This window comes from Xenia sp. Carnegie-2017, unplaced genomic scaffold, assembly GCF_021976095.1.
Source record: "Xenia sp. Carnegie-2017 unplaced genomic scaffold, XeniaSp_v1 HiC_scaffold_16, whole genome shotgun sequence".
NCBI lineage: Eukaryota > Metazoa > Cnidaria > Anthozoa > Malacalcyonacea > Xeniidae > Xenia > Xenia sp. Carnegie-2017.
In genome coordinates this window covers 4,788,493-4,804,773 of record NW_025813469.1, presented here as the reverse complement: position 1 = coordinate 4,804,773, position 16,281 = coordinate 4,788,493, and the positions used below count along the sequence as shown (strand labels likewise).

The 16,281-nt window shown below is 33.8% G+C and overlaps 1 protein-coding gene and 1 long non-coding RNA gene across 2 annotated transcripts; one reads left to right on the top strand and one right to left on the bottom strand.

Moving 5' to 3' along the window:
• Nucleotides 1-415: 415 nt before the first annotated feature.
• Nucleotides 416-2,944, bottom strand: LOC124436619 (integumentary mucin C.1-like). The gene is made up of 6 exons (XM_046986585.1): nucleotides 2,821-2,944; nucleotides 2,150-2,206; nucleotides 1,709-1,837; nucleotides 1,203-1,337; nucleotides 887-1,021; nucleotides 416-519 (listed from the first exon to the last, which is right to left on the bottom strand). Exons 1-6 carry the CDS (start codon nucleotides 2,879-2,881, stop codon nucleotides 509-511), a joined length of 528 nt encoding a protein of 175 aa, XP_046842541.1. The 5' UTR covers nucleotides 2,882-2,944; the 3' UTR covers nucleotides 416-508.
• Nucleotides 2,945-7,402: 4,458 nt separating this feature from the next.
• Nucleotides 7,403-10,343, top strand: LOC124436620. Its single transcript, XR_006945409.1, has 4 exons — nucleotides 7,403-8,433; nucleotides 8,880-9,098; nucleotides 9,228-9,272; nucleotides 9,745-10,343. It is a non-coding gene; the product is annotated as an uncharacterized LOC124436620 (long non-coding RNA).
• The last annotated feature ends 5,938 nt before the right edge of the window (nucleotides 10,344-16,281 follow it).

The following is a 16,281-nucleotide window of genomic DNA, read 5'->3' as shown; positions in this document are numbered from 1 at the left end:
TCTTTCAAATCTTTCGTCTAAAAGCTTCTCAGTCAAACTGGGTGAATTTAACTGTAAGATTCACGTAAAAGGCTGATAAAACCTTATTGTTGTTCGTTATTTCATGTCCGCCTCAGCAACAGCCATTAAGAGGATAACTTTTGATTGAGCGCAAATTGACCTACCATGAATGTATTTAACAGAATTAACTCACAAGGCGCGTAAAATGCTCGCGTTTGCATTGGTTTTATCGCTTGAATGAACAATGCTAGCAACGAAATTGCATTAGCAGTACAGTGTAAGATGTATTTTCATGCTATGATAAAATTCTCATGCTTGTTGTCTGTGTAAATCATGGTGTGTTTATATTAAATCGTGTGCTTTCCCAAAAAAGACAAATGCTTCGTACACTAGCAAATTTAATGCAAGACAACAATGCCACAATTAAAGATTATATTTGACTACAACAACCATAGTTAATTTGACAATACTAATGTACTACATCGTTCCTTGTATCAGAAATCGTCGTTCAAACACTTCCTACAAAACATTTTGAGAAGAATTAGTTTCACGTTTTGACTTTGTTAGCATGAGTTATGGAATATTTAGCATTATTTGATAGTATTAATTCAATTGCATCTTGGGATTGTTATTATGATGAACACTTGGTCAACTGCTTATTATTGTGCATGCAGTTATTTTGTATTTTTTTATTTGATACTACTTTGGTACAGCAAATGGGTTCTCCCACTTTGAAAGTGTTTGTTACTCGTGCAACCGTTATATGACAGGCTGTCAAACATTTGTTTTTAGTAGTCTCTCTAACGATTCAGCAGAAGAAATTATGCAAAGAAAACACACTACTTCGTAAAGAATGAAACACTGGCTGTTATAGCAAACTCTATACCTTTGTAAAAACAGTAGTTGACACCAGGTATGCTGTTATCCCAGCAACATTCTCTCTTTTCACATTCGCTTTCATCTATTCCTAAGTATCCGCAATCAATTCTGTCTTGTGGTTTTACAACATCGCAAGCACTACCTATGTGTGTGTGAATCCATAGTTTAAATATCTATAGCTGCAATGGTCGAAATTTAGCAAAACACTTCTTCAAACTTTGCAACAATGTGAAGATTACAGTGATTTTTACGTTTTTATGACTTGTCAAGGTAAACAAGAATTTTACTAATGAGAAGGAATTATATAAGGTGTTTAGGTATACTTTGGTAAAAACACCAGGGAACTCCTTCATAGCTTTTGTCCCAACAGCAGCCTTTTGTCAAACATTCCTTTTCCTGGATTCCATAGTAACCGCAATCTAATCGCTGCGTCGGGTCCACCGATTTGCACTCGCTGCCTAAAATATAATAAATACCCTGTACAAAGACTTGCAATAAAATATATTGGTGTTCAAATTTCACTTTAACATAGCAAAAAAGAGGTTAAGTAAATTACTTTTCAATCAAAAGTGGGTTTATAAACGACCATTTTGGTTTGTGTCGCTAGTTAGTGCGAAAACGTCATGGTTCTTGACTAGGGGTATAATTAACTTATGTATGTGCCTTAATGTACCTCCAATTTTGGTATTTTCTTCTACTACAATATACAATAGCATACAGTGCTGTGCCGTGCTTCTTCATTCATTATAACAAAGACATGCAGCTACACCCTTTTGTTTCGCTTTCCCAATGAAAGATTGTGTATAGTATTGTAATGCTACTTGTTTACCTTTGTAGAAACAAAAATAGTCTTTTGGCTTGCTGCTATCCCAGCAACAGTTGTTATGTTCGCATTCCGACTGTTTTATTCCCAGGTAACCACAATCTATTCTGGCTTTTACTGCACTGCAAGTACTCCCTAAAATTTTTCGATAGAAGGAGTTCAATAGCTCTTTGACAAAGACGCCATGCACATGTGAAATCCAGTGTTAAATTTTGAAAATTCACGGGAAAAAAGCGCATGCTTAATATGCAGTGCCCTATTTGTATATTACAAGAGGGACTGAGATTTGCTATGTTTTAAATATCTGCAGTGGAGTTAGGAGTCTCTCTCCATGTTGCAACATACATTGTCTTAGTTACAAAGTAAATTTAAATTGACCGAATTTTGTAGCTACCTAGATATGTTCCCTGATTATGCTTATGATATGTAATAAAGAGTAATATGAACCTGTCTGTTCATCTTGGGAGAAAATTTCGTCTTCAGCCTTGTCACGGATAAAATGACCTGGAACGTAAATGTTATATTAGTAAATTGATCATGAGTGAACAAAAAGAATATTTATTATGAAATTGGCCGTGGAGGAGTTTAGAAGAGAAAATGCAATCTTTTTTAGCCTTTCATATCAACGTGAGAAATGAACGCGCAGGGAGTCATCGTTGGCTGCATAGGTGCTTAATAATGCTATCTTGAAAACTGTTCTTAATTCTAGTTTTAGTAATATTTACTCATACCTGCCAGATCTCAGGTCATGCTCCTAAGCAATAGGACACTCACACGCATAACACGATGTATTATCCCACGTATGAACACGAAGTTACCAAACAAAATTAAATATTAGCAAAGCACGCATGACGATTTTAAATTGTTTGAAAAACTATAGTAAAATGTTAAATCCACTACATAGACCTACATCAGAGAAAACTCGAACAGATAAGACTCATTGGACTAAAGTTATTATACGAACAATTATTCTAGACGTGGACACGACAGCAAGTAAAAATTTAAAAAAATGCCTTTTCTTTCATATTATTTTCAATCTAAAAGGACGGATTTTTGTTGCACCCCTTCTAGCCATGCAGGCTTTCCAGACTGCCTTTGGTAAAATTAAACATACATACCAAACACGCATGCCAAACAAAGTGAAAGGATAGTGAAGAAAGTTGGTACGATCGCCTTCATAATTGTTGCTCTATCTCAAAGTTTGAACTTGAAGTGAACTGAACACACAACTGACATCCAAGTGTGTCGGTTCTCTGCTTATCGTGATTTTTTATACTCTCCTTTGCACTAAATTTGAATTTATAATGGCGTGTTGAGAGTTTGATTTTGGCTACGACACTCGATGAATATGGTGCTCAACAACCACTTGAATATTTGGTTTGTGTGTCTGCTTTGTTCGCATGGGCAACAATCTGCAACTGCGCTGTTCATTCATTCAAATCTCCTTTGTAATGCTCAAGCATGTTGTTTTGATAATATTGATCAATTTTGTGTCGAGGAATTTGTTTAAAAGGATCTAATTTCATGATCAGATACAAGTCAATTGCAATAAATTGTTTAAATACCATCTTTATGCAAACTAGCAAATACCTGCACTAAAAGGAGTGGAGGTTTAGTTTGCGTCCACACTCCCCCTTGTCTGTATTGTGTAGTATCTTCACAATGCTTTCTTATGTTTGAGACTTCCGGAGATTCCTTGCAAAGATAAAGCAATGATAGGAGCACATGAGGGTGTTGCATCTCGAAGGCAGCCAGCCAGCACAAGATTTGATAGTTCAAACGATTTTACACGTCAAGACTCGTTCACGACGTACCGTTTTCGTTATAGGCATTTACATTTACATTTCTTAAATTTGGCCATAGACATCCACTCGCAGAGTGTGAATACTCATTTGGTGCTATGTTAATGTATGTACGCTGCAGGTCTGTGCTATATCACAACAAAGTTACCATTTAAGTATATTAAACTTATTACTAGTTTTAATATGCCATATAAGATTCCTCATTAAATCCCTGTAAAAACATGGGCTCGTACTTATTAACAGAACAACTTCCAAAAGCAGTAGTACAACATGGATGACTATACACTAGTATGTTTTCAGTTATCTTTATGATAATATTCAAATTCTCAACGCTTCGAAGAAAAATTATTTCACTACTTATGATTTTTGAACTCTACTTATTATACCATTCTTGTTTGATACATATATCACGAAACAATGGAAACGTCATGTTGCCTTCTACATCTAGCTGCACGTTAAAGAGATTTGACGCATGATTTGACGCACGATTAAAGATCTTTGTGCATGCAACTGAAGAGTGTGATTTTGATACAAATATGTCATTTTAATGCTATTAATTGATAAATGAGGAGATGAAAAACTTTGCAAAACTGAGCCTAGTCGCATATGGGTATTGTGGAGCGTTTTTCACTCAGATAATGAAAAAATTTGTGAAAGTTTAAATGTTCCTTTTCAAACTATTTGTAATACAATCCTCATAGGCTTTAATCTTGACTCTGTAATTTCATTGGATGACATATACGATCATCGCAACAAACGTAAGAACTCACTTTTAATGTATTTCCAGATATGCAGTGCCAGAGTAAAATCTGCTGGAATATACAAATAGAGACTTGAAACAAGTACAGTTTCTGTTTGTTTTATTTGTAACTGTTTTTTTTAGTTGTTTTCATTATTGCTGGTATTATTAGTACTTTTCATTATCAGTTATGTTGTTTGGTGATGTAGATATAAGCAAAAACATTACATTAATTTACAAGTCTCTTTAACTGTATTGCATGTAGTTTATATTTATTTACCAATGACCAGTCTTTGCTAACAACACCTTCCATTATCTACATGAATTACTGATCAGCTTATATCAACATAACAATAGCTACTTATGGTGACAATGTTTATGATCTTGTGCAAGAACATATCTTTAAGAAACATGCTTTTCCTTCATATATGTATCGCTAAACAAATATCACAAAATACAGAATACGGCATGTGCCAGTCACGAGTCCAAAATAATCGCGTCACCGGAAATTTGAATTTTATAACGAAGCATAAACTGGTGTTGCGTGAGTAGGAGCACGTCCTCTATTTGCTTGGCGCATGCAACAATAACGAAGTGAGGACTGAATGAATTCCAACCGCAAACTTAAGTTGTTTTTTCCGCCTTTTACTTAAGTGCTCATTTCCAAAGAAAAATATTCGTCTGTTTGAATATACTTCCTGTCAACGGTAAGAGGACAAACAATACAGTTTACTATATATGTTTGAAGTATTCCTTGACTAGGCGATTTCGAATGAATCGATAACTTGCCATTAATAACTCAAAATTGTGATTTTTTCAACTGATCAAATAATCTTCTACTTCACGTTTGCCCCGCTTTATTGACTACTGTCCTTCTAAAAGTAGGTTCCAGACAATGAACATTAAAGTGTTCATAGTCTGTACAGACGTAGAATAAAGCGAATGAAATCTTGATACCATCTGTGTAATGTAATTTTGTACGATATAAAAGATATGAGAATAAGTTGCAAAAAGAGATCAGACTTCTACCCAAGCGTCTACCTTCATATGAGATGTACACATGTGGATACCATCTGCAAAATATGGTAATCGTCCTTAAAAGAGTTTCAAACGATTTACTTAACTAAAGTAAAATAATAAAAGTCTTGGGACTTATTATTAAGAGATGTTATGTTCAAACATGCAAAAATTTAGTTTTGTTGCAATTAAGGAACGGAAGTAAATTGATCAACACAGATTTGATGAATACGTTTGGAAGTGAAAGGAAATGTCTAGTTGGAATACATTATGAAAGTATCTTAGATAATCTACATCATTGATCGATACAATATATGAGAGCTGTTACATTTTGAGCAGAAAAAAAGTCTGGCCCTCCAAAAAGAAGACACTTTATACCGATGACAATACCAATGTTGCATTTTTAGCCGCCTCCAAAGCTTTTTGGATACCTAAACCATGCGATGCTACTTACCATTTTTGACATGGAATGGGTAGAGCTACAAAGGAAAACGAAAACAGTTAAAGTTCCCGACAATGCTCAACAATGTAGTCTATGTGAATTTGGTTTAACTCATACAACAGGCGGTGAGTTATATGCGAACATCCGACGATACTTCAATAATGTCAATGAATTAGACACAATAAATTGATTGGTCTATTGCTGTGTTTGCATATCCTGTGCAAAGCTGATCTTAAACTAACCAATTAAATCAATCAATCAATTAAAGAGAATTTGCAAATCAATCATTTACAAATTATAGAGGAAAAGTTAAAACGCTTTTTTTGATTTTTTTGTTTCGAATTGTTATTTATATGCTTTTAAGTTCCCCCATGCAAAGGTCTGCGAAAAAGCCTTTGCACACCTAGTCAACATCTTTTATTTCTTAAACAATATATGACAAACTTTTCTTGTCGTCTTCACTTTTTCCACATTTACTTTTCGCACTGAACTCGTATGAAAATACGATTGTTTAGGTAGAAAGAAAGAAAAATATCTTTGCCCATAACACTAAATGTTTGAAGTGTTTATTGCGTACATTATTGATGCAAAATGCAAACCAACCTGAAATAGATTCCTGCTATCGTAGCAGGTTGTATATTCTTTATATTAAAAGGCAATGAAGTTTTTCAACGTCAGAAACAAAATCAATTGTTAGGCTTTGCAGAACAGTTAAGCTTTTAAAGCAAATGAAGATGTCGTGATGAGCGAATCCGGTATAGTGTAAATGCAGCCTAAAGAGCCCGTTGTTGCACCACGGCAACAATCACCAATTGAAATGTGTGCAAACTCTTAAAAAAGGTCCGGGTACTTGAGGGCTAAGGAAGAAAGATGTTACACAGAGGGGATTTAAGAGTCAATTTTTGCTTCCATAAATTAGTGCCAAACAATAGTGCTACAAAAGAGAAAAGTGCTGGTGTGCTTGCCTCAAAACCCATTTGACCACAGAATATTTCAAGTGTAGAATGAGGAAGGATGTACTTAATTAAAGTTTTACAGCGTTGTTGGCTCAAAACAGTAATATTAATTCAGAAACTTTTACGAGTAATTTTCTGCCGCAATTACCTTAAGCAGATTACTCATTAGGCCAAGCCTACAGGCCGCGGCTTTTGAGAGGCCTGTTGTATATAGACATAGTTAGTTTTTAATTTTTTCCACTGCGTAATACTTAAATGCTTTACTTGACCATTTGTGCTGTTAAAAACTTTACGATCTACTGTTCAAATGCAGACGCTCAGAACTCATGAATTTGTGGATCTTCCCAGTTTTAGTTTTATATTTATTTCTTCTTGTCGATACTTTGAGTTACAAAAATAAGCTGGGAAATGCAAAGGCAAGGAGCGCAAGGAACTCAAATGCCATCTAAAAACTGAGCTTAGTCGGAGGATTAGTTATCTGATTTAAAGACCAAAAATTTTATCTTTGTCTACAGGCCTTGTAATTAGTAATCCGCCACTAGTTTCTATAAGGTACTTAAAACTTAAAATTTTTCTTTTCCGCAACTGTAGATAAACACATTTAGTGTATAAATTTAATTGCTTAATGTAACAGCATGCACCTTAATTTCGGATTCATTTCTTTGTTTTGTGATATGTCGATGTGGACATAACGAAACTATAATGCAAATTACGTTTTGTTATTCTCTGTCAACATCCGTTTATCAAATATCGAGAGAAAGCTGCTAATTTCATACATGTCGCCTTGCCTAACTCAAAATTCACGACAATATAATTGATTCTCTGCGTTTCAATGATTTTGGCCCGATGAATTAATTAGGAGACTTATACAAATGGCTTCTTGCCCAAATAATCAAGAATGTAGAGACGAAGACTTGACAAATAATACCGCTGTTAACAAAACCTCTGACCATCCAAATCGCTACAACGTCGTAAAAGATGACGAAATATCCCTGGAAAATTGTTATGACAGTCAATGTTTTCCTGAATTTACAAATGTTAAAGGGGTTCCTACAATGTTGTACTCAAAGCAATGTTATTTTCATGGGAAAAGCAAACGAGACAAGATTGGACCTGAACCTTAGATGGATGAAATAAACCATATTATTTCTAATGACTTTAATACACGTGAGTCGATTGAATAAGAAAGAACATGAACACAGGATTGAATTAAATCTAAATTTCGTCGAATTATATTTTTAATATGCCAAAGTACATAAAGAAATGATGGAAAATGAAAGATATTAAGCAAACTCTTTCAACAATTACTAAAGATATGGAGGAAATGATAGCTGGGATTTTTCAGATTTTTGAGAAGATGAATATAGATAAGCATTTCACTCAAACTGTTGCTTACAAACAGAGCATTTTTTACATAGGAGGATATTATGACGATAAAGGAACATCATGTGATCTTATATGTGAATTGCAGGTTACTGGTATTAAATCATATAGTTTGAAAGTGTTGTGTCATATGCCTGAATCACGGTTGAGCCATGGAGCTGAGATCATTAATGATGAAATTTTCGTCTTTGGAGGATATGGAAAGGAAGACGAAATTCTCTCTAGCTTGATAAAGATTGATCCAAGATCTCTTAAAATTAAAGCAATGCCTCCATTTCCTCAACCATTAGCTGAAAAGGCAGCAGTTCGATGAAAAGTCATGTTGTTCTTTTTGGAGGCTACGATGATCGAGAAATACTTAACGATGTTATCATGGATGGCTGTAAGTGAAGGTAAGATCACTTTGTTACCCCCCATGAATGAAAAATATGGAGATTTTGCTTAGCTAAAACGGAAGATACAATTGTTATCATGGGAGGTCAGGTTGATGAGCACAGATATCTTAAATAAGTGGAGATTTTTCAAATAGGAAGAAGTACGATATGATCATATCTTTCTTTAATGAATAAACCACGATATGTAGCCATTGCTGAAGTTTTACTTCCTTGGTTCAAATTCGTTTAGAGAGTAAAATTATTTGTGACTGAATAGTACAATATAACATGTAGAATAAAAGATGGAGCAAGAAATCAGCTACAACCATGCAAAATATCATTAGATCATATTTACATAAGTTTTAATTGATTTTTCTGTACGTACAGTGAAATTAAAATTTTATCTAACTCTTCTCATCAGTGTTTATAAAAAATTATGACAAATGATAATTTACATATTTTAGTTGTGGCAAATTTGTTAAATCATCAATAAAGGGATCGGAAACATGTCTTACAGGTTTAAGGCCGAATTTTCATACAATAATTTCAATCGGTGCAATCATCTTAATTGATGCAATCGTCTGGTGTGCTTCTTGAAGGAAGATTTACCTGAAGTGATGAAACAGTCTGCCTTCTTATAAGGCTGGAGTGGATGCAGATCTTATACTACTTGACGTTATATGGTGAGATTGCAAATTTTCTAAGGTTTTTTATTGAACAAAAATTTTGTTGTGGATTATTCAATGGTTTTTTGAAACGTTTACTTGATAAATCTTTTATTAATAACTTATTCGTTTGTTCTTTTATTTTAGTTCCTAAAATTGTGTTTCGCCTGGAACGATTAAAAAACCTTTCAGGTATGTAATTTTATAGCTTTATATGATTAGCTAATCTTTATAGAGATTCAGTTGCATTAAGAGAAATATAAAACGGTGAATTTTAAATTATCGTGTATTGATGATTGTTTACACGAATATTATTTGTATATGCACACCATAGGAGTAGATTCCATTTTCAAGACAATGACGTAGGTAAATATTTTATTGACTCATGAGAAAATATGGCCGTCAAAGATATTGAATTGACCACTAGGTTGAAGGACAACAATTAACAATTGCCTTCATATGAAAACGTACATAAGCCCTAACACCAACAAAACTTAGTGCCAAAGATTTTCCTTTGAGATATTTTATATATGACAAATAAAAACATGAGCTGCCACTATAATTATCTTTCTTTATAATTGCCTCGCATTTTCCAGGAAGTTCTATTTAATTAAAAATATAAGCATCGTCATACCTGAACTTTTGAACTTCTTATCCTATATAGGTTGGTCGGGCAACGCTTGCATTTAGGACAGTGGATGTTTCAGAAATGACCTTTCACCAACGATATTTAATTCGATATACACACTTGCCTGGTTAAATACATTCTTGATTCAGCACATGCACGGAAGAAAATATATATGTTAATACACGGTAAGGGGATTAAAGAACGTAATAATACACGCTAAAGGGAAGAGAAAATATTTCATTAATATGAACTTGCTTCTATGAAGAAAGTATAAATGCTAAATAGATTCAATTTTAATAATTTTTCACACGCAGCGCGAAGCGCAGAGTATTCTTGATAAGCATAATTTGTCATAACGTGTTGAATGCTTTGGCAACGATTTCCCTAGTTTATAATGTTCGGCGTATTAAATGGCAAATATTCGATTGTTGTTTTGCTACTAAAGGAAATATTTTATTAAAATAAACTCCCGTCTATAAAAAAAAAGAATAGATGCTGAATACATTCAATAATTATTTACTCAACAAAAAGCGCAGAGTATTCTTGATGAGTATATTTTGTCATGGCATTTTAGACGATTTTGAGAAATATTTCCCTAATTTATAATATTTGGCGAATAGAAATAGAATGGCAAATATTCGATTGATGTTTTACTGTTAAAGGAGTGGTTACACACTACCTATAACATAGACAGTGCGCTAGTACTAAAGTCTCTCAAAGAAATAGAACACGGAAAATTATGCATACATATGGATTAGTTACTGATTAAATTAAACAACATTTTCATGACGGAATTTTTTTTTTCCAATACGAGACATTCTCTATTGCAGCTAAATTTTTTAGCTTTCAAATCGCAGGTTATTTTGTATTTCTCTTTTTTAGATAAATTTATCATTCTCATCAATTATGTATAAATGTGAGCTTAAACTAATTCAAACATAAATAATTGATGAGGATAAGAAATGACATTTAAAAAGGAAAAAAAGCACAATACTCTGCAATTTGAATGCCCAGAGTTCACGTATCTTTTAGCGAAATTTCCCGAAACTATGTCAGCTTGAACATCACGTGCCAATTGTTTTTTTGGGAAGTCATTTTAGTGCACAAGCTATTTGAAAAGTGCTTCTTCGAAACACAATTCTTACTCTAAAAACAGTTATTATTTGCAAATATACCATTAGAAGTCCAATCAACTATTCCACCAGTGATCTCTTCAGTGAGGTTTTCCTAACTGCTCAGTTTTTATACACCCTTTATATTTGAAAACAAATTTAAGTTATGTTTGATTTCATTTACGTACTGTCAAATAAATTCATCTTTCGCAAAAATGTAGTTTCTTCACGATCTTTATTCCTTCACGACGTAATATGGAATTTTTCCAGAAAAATACAAGACAATTTAAAGTTGAATTCATTGCTATCGTACTCCGACTCCAAAGATTAAGATGAACTTCATTTATATTAAGCAATAGAGGATCGCGTGACAGGCAGAATTTGTATGCTAACCAAACTGTAGTAGGAAGTGTGAAAACCACCAAACATACGACAAGCACAAAAGTTGGTATTTCTTTATGATGCTTTCGTTTTCTTATATTTTCAGTTGTTATTGTGCATGGAGTTCTCCTTTCTTTTGATTTGGCAATTTTATACATTTCAAAGTTTAAGTAAACAAGAATAACTGCTATCAAAGGAAGACAAAGGAATAACATGCCTGGTATTATTCTGAACCAAGCTAAACTTTCTAGTATAAGGATCAAACACTCCAGAATTGCTGTAAAACCTACCAACCTTTTTTTCGTTACTTTATTTTGATGAAAAAATGGAAATTTGATAGCCAAGAATCGTTCGACGTTTAGTGTCAGCAGCAGCAGAAGTGAAAGAGATTGCCCTAAGAAAATTACTCTACGAAAAATGATTTCTTTTACTTGATAACTTCCTCCATGTAATTTGGAAATAGCGACCCATTCAATAAACGGATGAGCAAGAACAACCACATGTAAGTCAGCACATGACAATAGAAATATTGCGAAATAACAAAATTTTTTTCGTAGTCGACATGATCTCCATATACTGATAATAACAACACAATTTAGAAAGAGTCCTGCCCAAAAAAATACAAAATTAAAAAGCAATAATAGAATAGTGCTTGTTAATAGAGCTGAATCCATTATTTGAAAACAAAATATTGTTTGACCAAGACTTCACACAAAACACTTATGTGTTCATATGCTCAAATTTACTCTATAAAAAATTTGCATAATTACTTAATACTTAAAAGTACTTTGAATTTAAAATTAAGCAGCTTTTATTTTATTTTGCTCGCTGCTGCTCGCTGTGACTACCCCTAGATCCGCTACTGGAATTAACAGGCAAATTTTGTATTTATTGGTGCGCGTAACGTATTTTATACGTTATTTAATACGTTATACGAAGAAGGCAATCTTTGTAGAAAAACGAAGACAAAAACAGAAACAGATGCATCAGACAATATTTTACCATATGAAATGTAAATATATTCAAAAATGTGCAGCAGTAATTTGTTTTCACTCACCCTAGATTCGCCACCGGCAAATCATAGTATAGCAATTAAAACGGAAACAAAATCGAAAGGGGGCTAATAAACGATGTGTTGCCATTGAACCAATTTCTAAGATTAGAAATTAAGCGTCCTTATGCATCAAGTTGTCCTATTTTTATCTAGCTGATTGTGTATGATTAGTCAAAATGTTTTTAAATGACAGAAAATGGAACTTAAACATCAAGTTCCGATGTTGACCTATCAAAACAAAAAATACTGCTTATCACAACAAATATAGATTAGCATTACTCTTAGATAAGAATTTATTCCACTTGGACGCATGCAGATGTTGACAGCTTTTAGAGTTATCATTGTTAAGACCTTTTTACCAATTTTATTTTATTTTGCACAAAGAAATTTACTTTTCCTTAATGCAAATAGCTGTTTTTCTGAGGAATTAGCTTTCTATCAAATAAAGTTCTTTCTTCTGTATCAACTCATTAAGCAGTAGCAGATCTAGGGATAGTCACAGCGAGCAGCAGCGAGCAAATTAAAGCTGCTTAAATTTTAATTCAAAGTACTTTCAGAAAAGCACTATTGGTTTTGAATTTCTAAAGAATATAATTTCACCAATGGACTTGTCTCTGAGCTAGGGCTTAGATATGTAAATATATTCCAAAATGTGCAGCAGTAATTTATTTTGACTAACCCTAAATTCTCCACTGTCATTACGTAAACTAAAATGTTTGTATTGTATTCTGTTCGCAATATTCGCCATTAGGTCCGTTTGAAATGTCGCATTTTTTAAAAAAAGCCGAATGCATTAATAACAAAAGAAACTGAAATAAAATTCCTCATTGTCATGGGTAAAATTGCATTGGATTCATTGGACTAAATGCGATATTTGAAACGATCTTAACTCTGCTTTCTATTTTAGTGATTATGCATAATTTTTTCATTTAAAATTCATACCCAAAAAGATTTGGAAGACATATGAGGACTCATTTGTCGTTCAGTAGAGAAGCCAGCCAATCGTTTATTCAAGCAATGCAAATTTTTTCAGGAAAGTTATTATTCCTTCTTTAGAAAATTAATTCCATTTATTGTTTTTTCAGTGATTGAACACAAAAATATTCGCATTGCAGAAGTAAAAAACGTGCTGGCTTCGTTACTGTTGTCCTTTCATGCTTAAAAAGTCCTCTCGTGTCCTCCCATTCATTTATGCCAATTATCTTGTGCGACAATTCGACAAAATGTCTGCGACTTTACAACGTGAAATGTTACTTCCATTTTGGTGATATGGAGTATTATTCCTCATGCGACATGGCGCGCGACACTTGTCGCACGCAATGTATAAAGTAGCCTTAAGCCACTGAAGTTTTCAAGCTTATTCAGGGTGACGGCAATTCGTCGTGACTTGTATCCATCAGTACTGTAACAAGATCAAAAATTGTGTGGACCCATATTCACTATATGCATGGTGCTGATTCGCACTAAACATTGCATTTCAAAAGGACTCAATACAAAATAACGTGCATCTATACAACTATGAGCCTCTGCAACTATCGACTTTCATACGTCATCGGTATCCACGGTTGAACTTTTAGAAGAAGGCAAGACTGTGGAGATCTTTTTACATAAGATGAGTGTTGAAAAGTATTGTAATGAAAACAATAATATCACAAAGCTTATTTTAAATTGCATTGACTGCATTGATGGACTACGATTGGCTGTACTGATAGACTGCGTATATTGTGTTTTATCCTTGTCAAAGGTATTGTATGTATGATCACGAAGGAATACTTTATAAATAATGTTGAGTATATACCAGAACCTAAGAAAGGTTACCTTGAATTTTTAAAGATAAACCAGATGAACTTAAAGAAAAAGAAATAAAAGGCCTTGACGAAAGTAAATAAATGTCTGATGAACCTAATCTTGAAAGTTATCTTGTTTAGATAATCATTTAGATAATTGACACAACCCAAATGCATCTTGTCATTGAATTCGTAGCTGGCTTAGTCAGAGACATAAAGAAAGCTAAGAAAGACGAAGATTCGAAAAAGCACTGTCATTATACTGATTAAATAAATATTTTGTTTGTACTCCCAATGTGACTGTTATAAATCATAACGATTTTTTTTATGAGAAGCCGTTTACCTTAATTATAGCTACATTTTAGAATTCTTCATGCATTCTGAACAACAAATTGCATTCAAAATGTATCGTAAATTAAAGATTTCTACCTATGACGAAATATATGTTTGTAAAGGATGATCGTCCAGGTTAATAAAGTCCTGAGAAGGACTGTTTTTGTTGTTGTTGACTGACGTTTCGACAACCTTAGGGGTAGTCATCTTCAGAGTCAAATGAGGAGTAAACGTCAGGTTAGCCGTATTTGTTATCTGGTTCTTACGTCATTGTATTGTGTGTACAGGAAATGTGTATTGTCATTGTGGATTAGTGTGAAGTGAAATATTTTATTTTTAGTTGTGATGTGTGATTTAGGTGTGACGTATTTAGTTGTAATGTGTGGGTGTCAATTGTGTATTGTCATTGTGAATTAGTTTGAAGTGTAGTGTTTTTAGTTGATCGTTTGTTTGTATTGTGAATAAGTCGTTTGTAAGGTGCCGGTAATTGCTGTGATCTGTTCAGGGGGGTTTGTTCCAAGTTGGTATACCAACTTTCTAATGTAAGCCGTTGTCTATAGTCAGTACTGTAAGTGATGCATTTTGCCGAATCCCAGTCAATGTTGTGCTTTGTGATTCGGTGATGTTCGGCAATATGATTAGTTTTGTCTTGTTTCTTAGTAGCTCGTTTGTGCTCAGTAAGTCTTATAATTAAGTTCCTGCCAGTTTCCCCGATATAGGAGGCGTGGCAGTCGGAGCAGTTTATTTTGTAAACTGCACCTTGTCGTTCGTTGGGTTGTTCTTTGTCCTTTATGTTCGTTAGTGCTTGTCGTAACGTTGTGATTGGTTTATGTGCGACACGTATGTTGTATGGTCGTAAGATACGCGAGATAGTCTCAGACGTACCTTTGATGTAAGGTATCGTTGCTGTTGTCACTGAGTTGTTCGTTTCGAAAGCACAACATTGACTGGGATTCGGCAAAATGCATCACTTACAGTACTGACTATAGACAACGGCTTACATTAGAAAGTTGGTATACCAACTTGGAACAAACCCCCCTGAACAGATCACAGCAATTACCGGCACCTTACAAACGACTTATTCACAATACAAACAAACGATCAACTAAAAACACTACACTTCAAACTAATTCACAATGACAATACACAATTGACACCCACACATTACAACTAAATACGTCACACCTAAATCACACATCACAACTAAAAATAAAATATTTCACTTCACACTAATCCACAATGACAATACACATTTCCTGTACACACAATACAATGACGTAAGAACCAGATAACAAATACGGCTAACCTGACGTTTACTCCTCATTTGACTCTGAAGATGACTACCGCTAAGGTTGTCGAAACGTCAGTCAACAACAACAAAAACAGTCCTTCTCAGGACTTTATTAACCTGGACGATCATCATTTACAAACATATAACGATACTCCCGGGTTCAAACCATTTACTTTATGACGAAATACATTACTTTGTTTTTGCAAAAATAATCTTTACAAGTCTGAAGCTTTGGTTATGCAGTAACATGCATAAAATTTTCAAATTAATAAGCGACTTCACAACTGCCGTACGTTTTCAAAGGTTTTCAAAGTTTTGGCATGCAAAAATTAGATCTGTGTGCTCTTTCATTTGTGGAATTGACAATTGTATAACATGACTATTTCTCAATGAAGGCAATGCAACTATTGCAAAGACAATGACGAAATCAGATCAACTAATAAATGCTTCTAGAAGGTTCCGTATAAAATAATGCATGAAGAAATACTTTATGATGTTTGTTTCCTTAACATCTGTTTTTGTCAACGCATTGCTCAAATTTTTTTTTGAATGCAGAAGCGTAACAAAATGTCGGTTTTATATTTGCATTATGCTTGGCAATCATAGCATTAAAAG